The sequence below is a fragment of the Portunus trituberculatus genome, chromosome 19 (assembly GCF_017591435.1).
Source record: "Portunus trituberculatus isolate SZX2019 chromosome 19, ASM1759143v1, whole genome shotgun sequence".
Lineage (NCBI taxonomy): Eukaryota > Metazoa > Arthropoda > Malacostraca > Decapoda > Portunidae > Portunus > Portunus trituberculatus.
The window spans coordinates 16935053-16954504 of NC_059273.1; the positions used below are offsets into that span (position 1 = coordinate 16935053).

At 36.9% G+C, this 19452-nt stretch overlaps 1 protein-coding gene across 1 annotated transcript in view; it reads left to right on the forward strand.

Moving 5' to 3' along the window:
• Positions 1-19238, forward strand: part of LOC123506091 (ubiquitin-conjugating enzyme E2 W-like) — a 56311-nt gene extending 37073 nt beyond the window's left edge. The window contains exons 3-6 of the mRNA XM_045257956.1: positions 7820-7922; positions 13759-13914; positions 14502-14577; positions 16983-19238. Of these exons, the coding sequence (XP_045113891.1) occupies positions 7820-7922; positions 13759-13914; positions 14502-14577; positions 16983-16996 (349 nt within the window). The 3' untranslated portion in view covers positions 16997-19238. The remainder of the gene's footprint in view (positions 1-7819; positions 7923-13758; positions 13915-14501; positions 14578-16982) is intronic.
• The last annotated feature ends 214 nt before the right edge of the window (positions 19239-19452 follow it).

Below are 19452 nucleotides of genomic sequence, written 5' to 3' on the forward strand. Positions count from 1 at the left end.
CTGTAGCAGGATAGAGACAGAGAAACAGGAGTGGAAGAGGCTCTCGTGCTGATGTGGTGGCGGGAGTGGCTGGCATGGACGGTATTGTGTTGATGGTGATGGTTATTCGTACCCTCACACTCACTCTGCCTGCAACAACTCGTCTGCCCCACGTCTCTCGAAGCTCACTCACCTTAATGGAATATGGAGCCGCGAGCTGCCTGCGTTATTCCACATGAAGCGGAACTAAGGAGTAAAGGAGTCCATATGTTTACTCCTCTGTGTATTGTTCGGTGCGAGAGATACTGCAAACGTTTCTAGTCTATCACGTTATTTTGTTAGGGATAAATAAGGTGTGTTTTTCCTGGCTAGTCTTACAGTTTGGTCGATTCCAGATGTCTTCCTTGTGTTAGCTTGAAAAGAGGTGCCCTATTTAGTGTGAGAAGCCGGCATTCTATTATGGCTACCATGTTATATTGTCATGGGTTAGGTAATTCTCGTCCTTACTTGCCACTCCTTTAAAGATGGTTCCTTGTGTTAAGATTGAAAAGGGTGTTCTGGTAATGATAATTCTTGTGTGGAATTTGAAATAAGGTATTAATAATAGTGATAATGATAATCCTTGTGTTAACTTTGAAAAAAGGGATCTAAATAATAATATTGATAATGGTAATGATAATCCTCGTATTCAACTTGAAATATTGTTATGGCTATGATGATAGTGACAATCCTTTTTCTTTTTTTTTTTTGTATCTGTATAGGGACCACATTTATAAGGGTTACGGCACCCTATCTCGACCAATTTCTCGCGGTCTAGAGATTTTCAAGGGTTTTTATGATTTTAAGGTTGTTGGACAAGGATCATGAATATGAAAAACATTAAAAGCATGACTAATTATCTGCATGGCATTAGCAAATGGTCATTATGACAGCTGAACTGAAACCTTGCAAAGCATGGGCCCTTGAAATGAAGCACAGAGGAGAGTGTGTCCAGTCCTGTCAGTCCTTCCTTTCCGTTGCTTTTGTGCCCACATTCCAAAGTACTTTATTCGTACCTTGATTAATCTTTAAAAGCTTTAGTTGAAGTCATACAGATTGTTAAAGGTTTTGAATAGCTCTAGTGACAGATTTAACAAGATTTCTACGTTATTTACAAGATAAATATTCTTGAGAATCAGGATTATTATTTCGGTGACCTTTCAACATAGTGGTGAGGAAAGAGCAGAGCGTTTCTAAATACAGGCCTTTGTGATGTGCCGGGAACGGGAGTGGGTGGCAGTGTTGCCCCACCCCAGTTGTGGAGTTTGTGGCCGCACGTCCCTCAGCCACGAGGGGAATTAACAAGACTAAAGACAAAAATGAGTAACTTAACTTTCACAGTATGCATTTGTCAATGTGGGCGCAGAGTTCCACTCAGATCCAGCTTCGAAAAAGAAATAGCTGTGGGTCAGACCAGAAAGCCCACATCACCTCAATGGGTGACAATCTCCACACACACACACACACACACACACACACACACACACACACACACACACACACACACACACACACACACACACACACACACACACACACACACACACACACACACACACACACACACACACAGATGACCGGGGTTCGATTCCCCGGCCGGGTGGAGATATTTGGGTGTGTCTCCTTTGACGTGTAGCCCCTGTTCACCTAGCAGTGAGTAGGTACGAGATGTAAATCGAGGAGTTGTGACCTTGTTGTCCCGGTGTGTGGTGTGTGCCTGGTCTCAGACCTATCCCAAGATCGGAAATAATGAGCTCTGAGCTCGTTCCGTAGGGTAACGTCTGGCTGTCTCGTCAGAGACTGCAGCAGATCAAACAGTGAATTACACTTGTAGTGGAAGTTTATAATTGTAGATAATTGTTACTGCTGCTGTTGTGTTTTTGTTGTTGTTGTTGTTGTTGTGGTTGTTGTTGTTGTTGTTATTGTTGTTGTTGTTGTCTATGTAGGAAGGTTACCTGCCAAGGGCAACAAAACAAGAGTAAAGAAAAAAAATTCCACTGAGGTACTGATGCCAAAGAAGATGTTAAGAGAATAATAATAATGATGATGATAATTGTAATAATGACAATATCAATAATAATGATAATAGTAACGATAGTAATAATCATGATAAATAATAATAATAATAATGTTAATAATAATAATAATAATAATAATAATTATTATTATTATTATTATTATATATATATATATATATATATATATATATATATATATATATATATATATATATATATATATATATATATATATATATATATATATATATATATATATATATATATATATATATATATATATATATATATATATATATATATATATATATATATATTATTATTTTTTTTTTTATTATTATTATCACTATTCCTCGCAAATAATTTATCAATATCATTATTCCTATTATTACAGACTCAACTTTCACAGAACCTACAATTAAAGAGCGATCTTGAAATTATTTACATTTAGTTATTTTTCCTTGCAAATCTTGTAAAATAGTTTGCCATACACACTTTTTTTCCGCTGCACACTTTCTCTTAATGCGTCTCTTATTTTTTGTTAATTTGACCTAGGTTTTTCTACCCTTTTGTACGATTTCCATTAAACATTGCTTTGTCTTTATGCATACATAAGTGAGTACATGTACATTCATTCATATGTTACTACGTGCATGCACACAGCCATTATAGGATATTTTTGGTCAAGTAGTGAAATTTTATTGATCTAGTTATTTATATCGGTTTCTTAATACACCAGTGATTTTGTGTGCATACATTCATATACTTCTAAGCACACACACACACACACACACACACACACACACACACACACACACACACACACACACACACACACACACACACACACACACACACACACACCCGGTAGCTCAGTGGTTAGAGCGCTGGCTTCACAAGCCAGAGGACCGGGGCTCGATTCCCCGGCCGGGTGGAGATATTTGGATGTGTCTCCTTTCACGTGTAGCCCCTGTTCACCTAGCAGTGAGTAGGTACGGGATGTAAATCGAGGAGTTGTGACCTTGTTGTCCCGGTGTGTGGTGTGTGCCTGGTCTCAGGCCTATCCGAAGATCGGAAATAATGAGCTCTGAGCTCGTTCCGTAGGGTAACGTCTGGCTGTCTCGTCAGAGACTGCAGCAGATCAAATAGTGAATCACACACACACACACACACACACACACACACACACACACACACACACACACACACACACACACACACACACACCGCGTAGTGTAGTGGTTAGCATGCTCGACTCACAATCGAGAGGGCCGGGTTCGAGTCCCGGCGCGGCGAGGCAAATGGGCAAGCCTCTTAATGTGTAGCCCATGTTCACCTAGCAGTAAATAGGTACGGGATGTAACTGGAGGGGTTGTGGCCTCGCTTTCCCGGTGTGTGGAGTGTGTTGTGGTCTCAGTCCTACCCGAAGATCGGTCTATGAGCTCTGAGCTCGCTCCGTAATGGGGAAGACTGGCTGGGTGACCAGCAGGCGACCGTGGTGGTCGTGGTGGTGAATTACACACACACACACACACACACACACACACACACGCACGCACGCACGCACACACACAGTAGAAATATATACAGTAGCTCATCCACATGATTTAAAAAAATAAATAAATAAAAAAAAAATATATATATATATATATATATATATATATATATATATATATATATATATATATATATATATATATATATATATATATATATATATATATATATATATATATATATATATATATATATATATATATATATATATATATATATATATATATATATATATATATATATATATATATATATATATATATATATATATATATATATATATATATATATATATATATATATATATATATATATATATATATATATATTATTCAGTGTGTGGAGTGTGTTGTGCTCTCAGTCCTACCCGAAGATCGGTCTATGAGGTCTGAGCTCGCTCCGTAATGGGAAAGACTGGCTGGGTGACCAGCAGGCGACCGTGGTGGTAGTGGTGGTGAATTACACACACACACACACACACACACACACACACACACACACACACACACACACACACACACACACACACACACACACACACACACACACACACACACACACACACACAGTAGAAATATATACAGTAGCTCATCCACATGATTAAAAAGAATATATATATATATATATATATATATATATATATATATATATATATATATATATATATATATTTTTTTTTTTTTTTTTTTTTTTGTAATTATGTGGATGAGCTACTGTATATGCCAAAATGATTTTCATGTATGTATATTCAATATGACAATAAAACTTACTTAGAAAGCGGAGTGCCGCAGGGGTCAGTATTGGCGCCAATACTTTTCCTCATATATGTAAATGACATGCCAGAGGGAGTGAACAGCTACATAAATCTGTTTGCGGACGATACGAAACTTTGCAGAGTTATAAAACAAAAAGAGGATTGTGAAATACTGCAGGAAGACCTAAATAAGATCTGGGAATGAAGTAAAAAGTGGGAAATGGAATTCAATGTGGACAAAAGCCATGTCATGGAAATGGGAAAGAGTGAAAGACGACCCGTGGGAATCTATAAGATGGGAGATGGAGTAGAACTGGAGAAAGTAAAAAAGGAAAAGGACTTAGGAGTGACGATGGAAGAAAACAATCAACCAGTAAGCCATATTGATAGAATTTTCAGAGAGACATATAATTTGCTAAGGAATATTGGATTAGCATTTCACTACATGGACAAAGAAATGATGAAGAAATTGATAAGTACTATAATAAGACCCAGATTGGAATATGCAGGAGTAGTGTGGACCCCTCATAAAAAGAAACACATAAGGAAGTTGGAGAGACTACAAAAAATGGCTACAAGAATGGTTCCAGAATTTGAAGGGATGACATATGAGGAGAGACTAAAGGCTATGGATCTACCAACCCTGGAACAGAGAAGGAGAGAGGGATCTGATACAAGTTTATAAATTGATTAACGGAATGGACCAAGTGGATAATGAGAAACTGATCCTGAGAGAAGAATATGACATTCGAAGCACAAGATCGCATAGTAAAAAGCTGAGAAAGGGGAGATGTCTGAGAGATGTTAAAAAATATAGTTTCCCACAAAGATGTGTTGAGAAGTGGAACAGTTTGAGTGAAGAAGTGGTGTCAGCAACGGGTGTGCATAGTTTTAAAGAAAAATTGGATAAGTGTAAATATGGAGACGGGGCCACACGAGCATAAAGCCCAGGCCCTGTAAAACTACAACTAGGCAAATACAACTAGGTAAATACACACACACCGCGTAGTGTAGTGGTTACCACGTTCGACTCACAATCGAGAGGGTCCGGGTTCGAGTCCCGGAAAGCGGCGAGGCAAATAGGTAAGCCTTTTAATGTGTAGCCCCTGTTCACCTAGCAGTAAATAGGTACGAGATATGTAACTCGAGGGGTTGTGGCCTCGCTTTCCCGGTGTGTGGAGGGTGTTGTGGTCTCAGTCCTACCCGAAGATCGGTCTATGAGCTATGAGCTCGCTCCGTAATGGGGAAGGCTGGCTGGGTAACCAGCAGACAACCGTGGTGAATTACACACACACACACACACACACACACACACACATTTTACGAGTATAACATTTTCTGTTTAAAAGAGTGAAGACATCTACTTCTTCCATGATATACGATTTTCATAATGAAATGGTCCACCTTTATTCATTTTATTTTTTTTTTTCATGTTGTGGCCTATAGCGCCTGTAGGTTTACTTGAAAAATATTGGAAGCTTCCACCCATTAGTGGCGCAGGCAATTTTATTTATAGTGGTAGGCTACCCATATTAGGGCCCATATCACCACCTTTGGTGTAATCACCTAGAACCTAGGTATCACGGTGACATGTAGGTAACTTTAAACAACTCGCCAGTTGGCAAAGTATCAAGGCGTACATTCATTTACATCTTACCTACACAAACAGGCACATTATATTTTTTGTGGGGGTCAAAAGTGAAGATTTGTACGTCTTTCCATTAGCCAGCCCAGAATCCCTTCTCAGCGAGGCGAGGGGCAGCAGTTTATCCCGGCTTCCTGCCATTGCTCTCAGTTTCACATCTGAGCGGCGTGTGTCCCGCCATAGACCATACCAGGCCAACTCACTGTCCCGTAACACGCTCGTAGTTCTGGCCGTGGTGATTCAGCGTTTCTCTGACCCCATCTCTTGTCCTTTCTTGGACTTCTCGCTCTGTTACTCGCCTGCGTGGATCTATACTCCCTTAATTCACTCCTGTATTCTCTCACCGACCCTTAGTCTGCTCTCAGCTAGCAAACCTCGTCGATTCTCTTTACATCTTTGAACAAAAAATCCAGTAATAGTTGAGACTCTGACCTTCGGGGAAAGCCTGCTCTTGATGACCGAGGAAAGACCAGTGATAGTAAAGATTTCGGAGGCAGGCCGTGGTTGGGATCCAATATTTCAGCTCCGCCTAGCTTTGCTCACTCCCGTCTCTCAGCGCCGCCTAAGTGAAATTTTCGTTCTCTCACCAAGACCCATATTCTGAATCACTTACGCGCTGCACCTGAACTACTTTCAAAACATTCTAGATACAATGTGCTGGTTTTAAGGGTATTTATGTAGTTATAGTGACACATTAGTAAGATTTCTAGATTATTAACAGGTGAAACACCACTAGGAACACTCCTTGTCATCTGAGAGAGCAAAGCGTTCGTGAATATGGCACCAAACAGCGAAGCGCAAGGTGGTTGTTGCCTTACTCGTACTGATATCGTTGACGGCTTTTGCTCCAGTTTTCCAATAATCGAGGGTCGTTTTCTGTTCGGGAGGGAAGAAGTGGCTTTCAGACGAGGTTACTTTTGGTGGTGGAGAAGATTTTCTTGCTCCTTTTCTTTTTCCGTTCCTTTTTCCTTTCCTTTCCTTTCCTTTCCTTTCTTTTCATCTCCTCCTGTTCGTGTTTTCCCCCGTAGTCTTCAAAATACCTTGTTGAAGTCTTTTAGTCTAGTTTTCCAATCGGTCTCATTATTGTCAGGGTCTCGCTTCGGTAGTAGTATGATTCATTCATCACTCTCACTCCTACCACAGCACAATGTCACTCATCCACAAGTCATTTCATCTCAACAGCAGCAGCAGCAGCAGCAGCAGCAGCAGTAGTAGTAGTAGTAGTAGTAGTAGTAGTAGTAGTAGTAGTAGTAGTAGTAGTAGTAGTAGTAGTAGTAGTAGTAGTAATAGAAGTAGTGGTAGTAGTAGCAGTAGTAGTAGTAGTTGTAGTAGCAGTAATAATAGTAATAGTAGTAGTAGCAACAGTAGTAGTAGTAGTAGTAGTAGTAGTAGTAGTAGTAGTAGTGTAATGACACCAAAAGGGCTTTTCTGATATTAGTGTAGTGCGGTGTATTGAAACAGATAGCTTAGTAGGAATACATAAGGATCTGTTAATGTTTTAGAACCCTTTCAAACCTTCGTTAAATAATTATTGTCTGTAGATACTGAAGAATGTTGTGTTATATAGTGTATTTGGTTTTGAGCCACTATTAATATACAGGCAGGCGGGCAGACACAAGACCACACAAAGTTAAAGCCGGAGGAGAAGGAGGAGGTGGAGGAGAAAGAGAAGGAGGAAGAGGAGCAAGCTTGTGGAGTTAGCAGCATTAGGTTAATTGCACCGCTTTCAAATCAGGCTCGTGTCTGGAGGCATGCCACTCCATTTAGAGATTGTGAAGATTACTCGCTAAACTGTCTGACACATGTTTCCTTTCCTCTCTTCCTCAGGTGGGTGGTGCACATGGAAGGCGCTGCCGGAACTCTCTACGAAGGAGAAAAATTCCAACTCCAGTTCAAATTTTCACCCAAATACCCGTTTGACTCGCCTGAGGTAAGTGGAAAGCCACCAGAGGTTCCCAGTGTTTCTCTATCTGCCGTGACTATTCCCTGGCTTGTTTTGGCGTCTTTTTTTTTGTCAAGGTGGTGTTTGTCTTCGCCGCCTCACGTACGCGTCTGGAATGGAACTGTTGCTTTGCTTTCCCAAGGTTTGCCTTTTTCGAGTCTTTGAATCTCCGTCATCATGTTTGTGGTTCTGAATGGATTTCCGTCTTTCTACTAACGAAGGGAAGGGATTTTTTAAAGACATGTGATGATCTTCATTCTTTTTCTTCCCAACACTTCTGTTTTGACTATCACATGGTTTTGTGTTGTTGTTTTTTATTTTATTTATTTTTTTATTTTAGGAACAACATCCGTTTTCTTGCTTCCAGTAACGAAAGAAACTGGAATTTCAAGATATGTATGTTTTGACTATCTCAGGTTTCTCCTTTGTGTTTTGTTTATTTATTTATTTTTTTTATTTTAGGTACAAAATCCGTTTTCTTATTTTCAGTAACGAAAGAAACTGGAATTTTAAGATATATATGTGATGTGAGAACTCTCTCTCTCTCTCTCTCTCTCTCTCTCTCTCTCTCTCTCTCTCTCTCTCTCTCTCTCTCTCTCTCTCTCTCTCTCTCTCTCTCTGTGGTTCTTGATATTCCTGCGTCACATCTGGTTCAGGATGGGTCTTCGTATTTCCACAAACGAGGAAGCTGAATTTTAAAGATACCCGTTGAATGTTTAGCAGCATACGGCCAGACTTTGGACTATTCTGAAACACTTCCGCCCTGCTCTTCAATTTCATAAGATTTCAGTTGATATTACATGTTTTTTTTTTTTTTTATGGTGTTCTTATGATTTCAGCGACATGTTAATGAAATTTCTTTGACATTAACAGGAGAAACACTCTTGAGAACCTCGCTAATTATCTCAGTGGTTTTGCAAAATAGTGTTGGTGAAAAAGCAAGGTGTTTCAGAATGCACGCCTCTTACTTTAGCCCACCTTGCGCCTTTACCCTCGCTGCCTTTGTGAGGATCACTTGACTAGAGATGACTGTGAAGATATCGATGGGAAGATCCGTGTCGTATCTCTCTCTCTCTCTCTCTCTCTCTCTCTCTCTCTCTCTCTCTCTCTCTCTCTCTCTCTCTCTCTCAGTAATATGGCATGGTTACCTCCCCCATTTATTTCATAGTCATTCATTATAAACGTAAAAAAAACATGCTCTCATTTTTCATTATCATTATTATTATTGTTATTATTATTATTATTATTATTGTTGTTGTTGTTGTTGTTGTTGTTGTTGTTGTTATTATTATTATTATTATTATTATTATTATTATTATTATTATTGTTGTTGTTGTTGTTGTTGTTGTTGTTGTTGTTATTATTATTATTATTATTATTATTATTATTATTATTATTATTATTAAGGATTCGTGCTAATGTATAACTAGAACCATAATTTAATACAGCCTTATAAAATCTTAATAGATAGGAGTTTTTTTTTATATTGTTCCCTGGAATCATAGAAGTTCACTTAAGAATCCCAACAAACAGTCAATAGAATAATTAAAACAGCCTTTCAAATCCCAACAAAACTGTCATTATTTATCATTAAAAAAAAAACATCTTTGAGAATTTTAACAAACATACTAGAATCTTCAAAACACCTTTGAAAATCCCAAAGAATATAAATCTTACCTTAAGCTGTCCCTAGAATAACGCACACAAAAAGAAAAATAGAGAAATTAATTAATAAGTTGAAAAATTTATAACTTCCGCTACTATTGCTTGTACTAATAGCATTCGAGATGAGTCGCCTTGAAAAAAAAGCTTGAATAACTTCTACTGCTCTTGTGAAAGTAACTCGAGATATGACGTTTAAGAATACGGGAATGAAGAATTCTAATAAATGTGAAGCTTCTTCGGTCCAATAAAGTGCGTCGCCAGTACCCTAGACTCGTCTCAGTAAATACTGCGTCACTCTCTCGCCTCTCCCTCCCTCGCTTCCCCGCTCTTGCCGAGGCCTCCGTGTTCCAGACGCATACTTGTCATGGCCAACTCAGAAACTTGTGTTGTGAGAAGAAAGAAAGAGGGAAGAGGAAAAAAGTATAGGCAGAGAAGTTTATGTATATGCAGGAATAGAGGGAATATGAATAGAAAAAAAAGAAAGAAAGAAGAGGGAGGAAGTATTGTTAGATAAATTGATGTGTAGGTAGAATGAAAAATAATGGAAGGAAGTAAAAAGACTCAAGGGGGAGAATATATATATATATATATATATATATATATATATATATATATATATATATATATATATATATATATATATATATATATATGGATAAATTGATATATAAGTAGAAAAGATAGAATATAAAGACAAGAGAAAATTATAAAGATAGATCAGTACGAGATTTTTGTAAGATGGGCACCGGCCCTGGGTAACAAAAAGAAGAAAAAAAGCTGCTGTGGTGCCAGGCCTTAAAGAAAGGTTAAATATATTATCCAAAATTTGAGAATAAGTGTCTTGAAAGAGTTCAAGTCATAAGAAGAAGGAAATACAGAAGCAGGCAGAGAAATGCAAAAAGAAATAGAGAGTTATTCAATAAGGTGACGAAAAAATACTGATAAGTAGATAAATGTATCGTTGAATAGAAAATAGGTAAATACGTGGATACGTAAATAGACAGAGATAATAAGAAATATGTACCCATAAAGTAACATTTTGACAATGTAAACCACTGGAAAGAAATTGAAGCTAATAATAAAAAGCAGCTCGTTATTTTCACCGCCTCACTTGACATTATTACGTGCGGAGACCCTTCATTATGGCCTTCCCTCGGTGTCGGGTGAAGCGGAGCAGCTCAGTGTGGCGGCTTCTCCCTCGCCATCACGGCACCTATTTACAAATGCTTTGTGCTTTCACCACAACTATATTCAAAGGTTAGAGATCATTAGCTGAGTTCTCAAAAGTGTTTGTTCTATTAATAATTTAGAAATTTCGTTATTTTTATGTTGATATTGTATATATAAATTTGGTTATTCCTATGTTAATAAAGTAGGAATTTCGTTATTCTTGTTTTAATATGTAGAAACTTACGTATTATATACTAATAATGTAGAAACTTCGTTTTTCCTATATTGATAATCTAGAAATCTCGTTATCTGCATGTGGATAATGTAGAACTTCGATATTTTCATGTTAATAAAGTAAAAATTTCGTTATTCAGAATCAGAATCAGAATGCTCAGAATGCTTTATTCCATTAATGTACAATGGCTGTTCTCTTACAGTTATGAATATGTAAAACTGTATATACAATATAAATGCAGTGTAGTACAATTAAAGGTCATAATGTAGATAAAACACTTAACAGTTGTTAATGAAGACAATACATCAATATATAAGTAACGGTCGATAGTATAGTGGATAGGTGTACCTTAGCGAAAACCACCTTGTAAGGGCGTAGGTAGTTAGGGCTTTTTTACAACTGTTGAGTGACCTGAGTTCCTTAATATTTGAAGGTATCTTGTTCCATGTTCTCGGTCCACTCATTAATAGGGAACGTGCACCATTGTCTGTTTTTACTCGTGGAACAAACAGGTCTCGATCATGTCTTGTTATGTGGTCATTTCTCTGCGTCACTAGTGGTAAACCAAATAGCCACTCAGGATAGAACCCACGCGTCACTTTGTATACCATCACGCAATTCCGTCAATAACATATAAACACACTTCAGAATCCGTGTTAACTAGACCCTTTGGAAAGCAGTGGAGCTCCGTCCAGAATTAAGTGTTTCAGAATATGGTCCCAGGGCATCTATTTCTGCGCTGCGTAGGGGAACTGTGTGAAAGAAGACGTAATACCATCGCAGAGTTAAGTCAGCGGAAGGAAGAGGCTCACTCACGCTAGACTGGTCTCTTTACACATGGAAGGTTCTCCCCACGCCACGCCTTGATGTTTTGCAGCCAAAGGAACTCGTCTCCCGGTTACTGAATTTTTGTTGCACAATGTCAGTTGTGTAGAAGGAATTATTTATTTTTTTTCATTAGTTGACGTTAATTTATTAATGATTTATGCTTTTGTTTTTTTATTCAAGTTATATGAGCATGTAAATGGTATATTTGGTGACTCTACACACACACACACACACACACACACAGAGAGAGAGAGAGAGAGAGAGACTTCTAAGAATCGTCGCAACGGAGTGCAGGTAATCGCACAGTTAATTGAGAACCGCCGCACCGTGATTATTATTACTGAGGGAAACTGTAGGTTAAGGCAAGCCTGGCCTACCTTAGAGTCGCTCAGTAGAATTTTCCTGCAAGTCGTGGCAAGCAGTTAATGGGAAAGGAAAGCGTTCGGGTGTCATGAAAGTAACCTCAGCCTACTAATTTTCAGACGTTAACCTTTTATTTCTGGGCAAAATGTGGTGCCTTTTCAAATCATGATCTACACAATGAAGGGATACGCAATGGAATTAATCCACTGAATAAATCTGAACCGAACTAAAACTAACCCTACTTCTCCCGCAGATGAAAACGCTAATGTTGTTTCAAGTCCAGAATCCAATTATTTTTTGTGTAACACTGAACCAGACGCCCCTTTGAATTCACGTGCATATTGTAAGGTTCATACCGGGAATAGCAGCCGTGTAGATACTACGACTTATTCAGAAATTTTTGGAACGTCGCCTTCCACCAGTCTAGCGAAAAGGGATTACTACACCAGGTTATCCCCGGAAAGCAGGACGAGCAAAGTAGCGCCGAAGAAAATAGAGAACATACAGCTTGAGCACACGAATGACGCCTGTCCATGTCTTTAAATTTCACATACCTGCGTTTGAAATTTTCATATCCATAACAGTACTGTAATAGTACTTAACATTGTATCTATTTAGACAGTCAGGACAGCAATGTGTAATTGTAATGTACATGTATATATTATTTTACACGCATTCTTGATGGGATTTTTTGTTTTTATGGATTTGGTGACAGATAACAAGTTTCCCACATTAACAGAAGAAACACTCTTGAGAATCCAGCTTGTCATCTCTGTGACCCTTGAGAACGGTCGTGGTGAGAGCAATCCGTTCCTGAATACTGGTTTATCTGGTGCGGCTGTGAGTTTGTGACAGACTAGACAGGTGCATCTGAGGAAGTGCTGCTCTCTTCTGTGCTTGCTGTTGTATGCTTCCCTAGAACAAATCATAATGGTGATGGTATCTAAGAAATGAAATTGTATATTGATTATAAATCATGTTATACTTAAAACGTAGACGAGACCTTGGGAAAAGTTACTCTAGTGTCCGTGGTTAATTGGTTTCCTCTGATCAGGCAGGTGGGTGAGTGACCTTTGAGTTTTAATGCTATTTCCAGATCATTTCTAGAGCATATGACCAAACGGATGCATGATACAACCTGAAACGTACGATTTATGAATGATTTCTTTCTATATAAAATATTGCATTATCCATAAAATTTTGTTAGGTATTAGGTATGAAACAATATAAACTCCCTCTGTCTCAGTAAATTGAATTACAATACTATTTTCAATCCTCTGAGTCAGGTGATCATTTTATACTTTAAAGTAGGTGGAGGTTATATAATTTTAGTAAGTTTCATGGGTGCTGTCTTGAAATCAATAGTTTCGGAATACTTTCTTTTAATATGCTTTAAGAAGGCACCTGGACTTCAAGAGTTAAACCTTCAGCTTGCTTAAGGGTGAAGCAGCAGCTACCCACAGCCATACACATGATCTGCCAGCTGATATTTAATTTCAAATGAAGGGAATTTTAAACAGTGTTTCCTCTGAACAGCTTCTAATGTGTGTGTGCTACCTTCAGGTGATCTTTGTTGGTGAAAACATTCCCATCCATCCCCACATCTATTCCAATGGACACATCTGCCTCAGCATCCTCACGGAAGACTGGTCCCCAGCTCTCTCTGTGCAAGCCATCTGCCTTTCTATCATCTCCATGCTCTCCTCCTGCAAAGAAAAGGTTAGCAAGAATTGTTTTCATACTCTGCATCAGTGTGGTTCAATTCATTTATTCTACTAAGGGTGAATATATATATATATATATATATATATATATATATATATATATATATATATATATATATATATATATATATATATATAAACAAAAATGCTTTAAACAAGTGTAGAGAAGTGGTCATTAAATATTAATATATTGACTAATTCTTTATGGAAATAAGAAGAAATAATATCTGTAACTAAAGTTACATTTGTAAAGTAGCTAATTATTAGTGTCATGTGACTTTTAGGTTTGGTGCTAGACCCGTGCTCAAGATAAATGTTGGGTTTGTAGAGAACTGCAGCACATCTTTTTTGTAATGTTTGTTACAGTGCATTTTGATATCATAATTAGTTTATAAAGCCACACTTAATGTATCTTTCACAACTTCTTTTTTGCTTCATTTACATTTTCAATACTTTATTAATATTTTACATCTATTCTTACTTTCATTATCATCCATACCTTTTTCTCTCCTTTCCCTCATCTCAACCATTCACAAATTAGTCCTCAGCAAACTTCTTTCAATTCATGTTGAATCTTTTCAGAAGCGACCACCAGACAACAGCTACTATGTCAAGACCTGTAGTGCCAACCCTAAGAAGACTAAGTGGTGGTATCATGGTGAGTACTGTGCCTCATGTGCCTCTTATTTTGCCTTGATGTGGTGATCTGATGCCAAGCAGACCCTGGCACATTTAGTTCTTCATGGTCCATTATTTTAAAATGTAGTACCCTGTTCTTAGAAATCTTGATTTGATTTTGAACAGTTACTTATTGCTTGATTACATATATTGTTATTCCATAAGAGGAACATTGGTATAGGATAACCCTTAAAGAAAAATCAAAAGTATCATCCAAAATTGAAGAACAAGTGCCTTGAAACCTTCCTCTTGAAGGAGTTGAAATCAAAGAAAAGGAGGAAATACAGAGGCAGGCAGAGAGTTCCAAATTTTACCTTAAAGACAAAAAATGAATGAATGATTGAGAATATTGGGTAATTCTTGCTTTTTTTCTATATATGAGGGGAAAGCTAGCAAGGACAATAGAAAGGGGAAACCAGAAGGCCCACTTAGAATGCCAGTCCCCTGTTCAGGTTCTAGAGAGTTAGCCAAAATAAAGGGTTAAATGTTTTGAAACCTCCCTCTTAAATGAGATCAAGTCATAGGAAGATGGAAATACAAAAGCAGGTAGGGAGTTCCAGAGTTTACCAGAGAAAGGTATGAATGACTAAGAGTGTGGGTTAACCCTTGCATTATAGAGGTGGACAGAATAAGGATGGGAAGAAGAAAGTCTTGTGCAATGAGGCCGTAGGAAGAGGGGAGGCATGTAGTAAGCAAGATCAGAAGGGCAGTTGGCATGAGAATAATGATAAAAGATAGCAAGAAATGCAACATTGGGATGATGAGAAAGAGGTTGAAGACAGTAAATCAGAGAAGAGGAATTGATAGGACAAGGTGGACAGAATAGGGGGTGAAAGAAGATGCACCAGAAATTCCTTTGAACATAATCTCTGAAATTCTCTCATTAACCTTTTCATTGCTCTTTGATATATCACTCTGGAATCATACAGCATTCTCAGACAATGCCTTTTGTTCTGAAGCCACTTTCTAACATGATATTGTATTGGCTAGACATTGGAAAATTTTTTCTTTTCTGCATAAGTTTTCTCTTTTATATGTGCTTAAAAAATATTTTGCCAAAATTTTTGTTAATTTTGTTCTGTGAACTGCGTATCATAATGAAAGGATTAAAATAGAAATCTGCATGTGTGTCCACGTCTTCATTTTCAATACAATCAGCATCTGCTTATACATATTAATAATTTTTAGTACTCACATTTGCATAAATAATTAAACATCCCAACAGTAAAAAAAAAAATATGAGTGCTAAGGATATATGAAATGCCAAGACTTGAAGACCTTTCAAGATACCAAATATTACAAGATAGACATGAATGGATAATGTGGCTGGCTCAACTGACAAAGAACTCTGATTCTCTGTCTGGGAGCCAAAACCGAAAACAAACAAAACTTATATGAAGTATTAGCACATGTTCCTCCAACAGTTTGTCAGATTCACAACATGCAGTTTGAAAACACACATATTTTCTTGATGGATGTATTTAAATATTTGTAGTTTTACTTGATTTAGTTAACCTAATATCTCCTTTTTTAAGCAGAGAATCATGCTTTTCATAAATTTATATTAGCACAAACCTCTTCATCAGGTAATTCTTCTCCAGTAGTTGCATTATAGAATGATTTGTTTTTTTTCATATCCTTTCATCTTTTTTTCTCTTTGTTAGCTTTTCTGTTGTATTCTTGTATTGTGTGTGTCTAATGACAGCATTTACTTCTCTCTCTGCATTCTCTTTGTGAATGTGTATGTTTAGGTGTTTTGACCTTTGTTAAAGTAGGGATTTGTGATGTTAGTAAGGGTAGAGAGGAAGGCTGAATGAGGGTGAGAGTGAAGTGTGAGCAGCAGCACTAGATGGCCAGCCTTGGTGGTGACTAGACATATTTCACAGACTGCTTCTGGGCCTGTGTTATTCAGGAGATGTCACAGTTCCCTTAGTATTCAACTTCCTGGTTGATGCAAGTTTTCTGTATGTATAAATAAATATATATATATATATATATATATATATATATATATATATATATATATATATATTTATTATATATATATATATATATATATATATATATATATATATATATATATATATATATATATATATATATATATATATATATATATATATATATATATATATATATATATATATATATATATATATATATATATATATATATATATATATATATATATATATACACTGAAAAATACCTCCTTCTTTATTTGCAAGGACATAACATCCTGACTTCCAATGAAGGCTTTTCATATTTGATATCTGCATAGTTTCACAAGTATCTCTAAATTAACTGGTCAGGTGCACCTTGAGCACAGTGTCAGGCCTTTGCAGCATAGGTATTGATACATAACGATTTTTGTTGGTGTTTCAGATGACACAGTATGATATGATCTCAGAGGCCCTGCTTGACCTTACCCGCTGCTCATCGTGGTCCTGGGTCACCGCCTCATTCCCACGGTGACTTGCAATAATATTAAAGAAAGTGAACAGTCGGTGCTGAATGAATAAGGATGTATAAGCGTTTTGATAAAGACTCGCTCCTTGTATGGAACCTGCATTTCTGGAGAAGTGGTCTTCTTACTGGAAAATATATACATATATACATACCACAACTTTGAAATTTTTTAGTCATCTGTTTACAGCAATTTAAAAAACTCATGGGTCGTACAAGGATTATGTCTCAGCATTGCATAATTTATGATATAAATAGATATCCTTGAGACCTTAGAAAATGTCCAGTCCTGGTTGAACAACACCTGTGAGCCAGCAAGAGTCACAAAGCCACAACTACTCACTGAGGTGCCAGCCCTTTCTGTGGTATCCCGTCCCTGGTGGTGGTGCTGCTGGATGGGAGTGCCACACTCACTGCTTCTAAAATGGCTGCGATCCTCAAACTTAAGAGAAAGGAATGTGTCAACCAAGAATTCTTTCTATATAGGTATTATTGGTCTGCAGTATTGTAATTTATGAAAAGGATCACATGAAACATAGATATCTCAGAACTTGTATGATATGTAATTCTGCTTTCAAGAGAAGTTACAGGAAATCACCTATACATATGTGTATTTCCATTATTCATTGTTCATATTTTCATCTTTAATTCCATGTACTTTTCTGCTCTATGGTGCTGCAACTTCTAGTTTATCTCCCTCTGCCTCCATTTCTGGTATTTTGTGTCCCTCATTCCCTCTCTTCTATTTCCTTCCTCCACTTGCTGAGATGCATATTTCTGATCAGCACACCTAAATGTTTGTTCCTCATCACTGCACTTGCTAATCATCCTCATATTTTTTTTTTTTTTTTTTTTGTGACAACCTGTATTTAAGATACTTTGTGATAACTTACACTATACTGGATGCTGCCTTGTATTCACCTGCACCATATTGGTGCATATATTGTGTTACTGTATGTAGCATTGGCATAATTTTCCCATGTGATAAGATATGTTTCTCCTTCCACTTACTCCTTACTTGAAAAAAATAAAAGTGTGTGTCCTTGTCCTGTTTGCTTTTGTAGATTTTGTTCAGTGTGTCATATTTCCATAATCTGTGTTTTGTGTTGCTCCTTTGGATTCTCCTGATCAGGATCTTTATTCAGTCCTAAGACTTGTATGTGTATGGTTTGAAAATGTGGTTCATCATTGAAGGAATTAATCACAGTAACTTGCATTTGTCTTCTTTTCCTTGCTCATATGAAGTCCTTGAAATCTTGTATAATTTCCTCCACTGCTGGCTTGAGCATTTTCAAACATAATCTTGTGACCTGGGTTAGTACATGAATATTGTTGTATCCCTCAGAAATAATAAGTATAAGTAAATCATCACTTTCAGCTTGTTGATTTATATAAATCTTTTAAATTAAGGGTGGATGGTATCCCCCTTGATTACTCAAAATCAAATAACAATAGAGCATAGTTTGTATAGAATCTCCATTATATGATAATCTACACTACCTCCCCTTTCCTACACCACAACCATTGTTGCAGTGTTAATGCTTTCAACCACTCACATCTTCCTTCCATTATGACAACAACTAGAAAGTAATATTTACACTCTTCTCTTGTGTTTCAGTCAGAGAGCTTTATTAGTGCCCACTTATGCCTCTCTCTCTTTCCTAAAGACAATATATGTATGTACCTTATATACAATATGCAGACACACACAGCCTTCATGGAAACTATTAAACTAACTCCATTGCAACAGATTGGAGAAATAACCTAAAGTTGTCTGTTCAGTAATCCATCACACCATGCTGCAGCAGCTGAAACACTGTGTGTCCAGCAGTTGTGCACAATGTATTAAGTCTGAGAACACTGCTGAGTGCTGCCACTGCTGTCCCCACTGTCATACAGAGAGAAGAGGCTGCTGCTTGCTTGCCCAGCCAGTTTCACTGTTTTGTGTTTGGTTGTGTTGTATGTTGTAGTGCAATGAGAAGTGTTGACATAGAATCAAAGGAACTTATGAAAGAAGAAAGGACAGATATAAATTATAGCTGTAGAGGCAAAGTGACAAACACTAAAGTACTAGTGAATAAGAAAAAAAGTAGTTTTCGTAATAAGCAAACTGCACCCTCTAAACAAGAAGCTTATTACTTACTGTGGAGGCTATATATATATATATATATATATATATATATATATATATATATATATATATATATATATATATATATATATATATATATATATATATATATATATATATATATATATATATATATATATATATATATATATATATATATATATATATATATATATATATATAAATATATATATAATATAAATAGGTTTCTATCAGAAAGTGTATATGGACAGGCATTTATTTGTCTTGTTCACATGT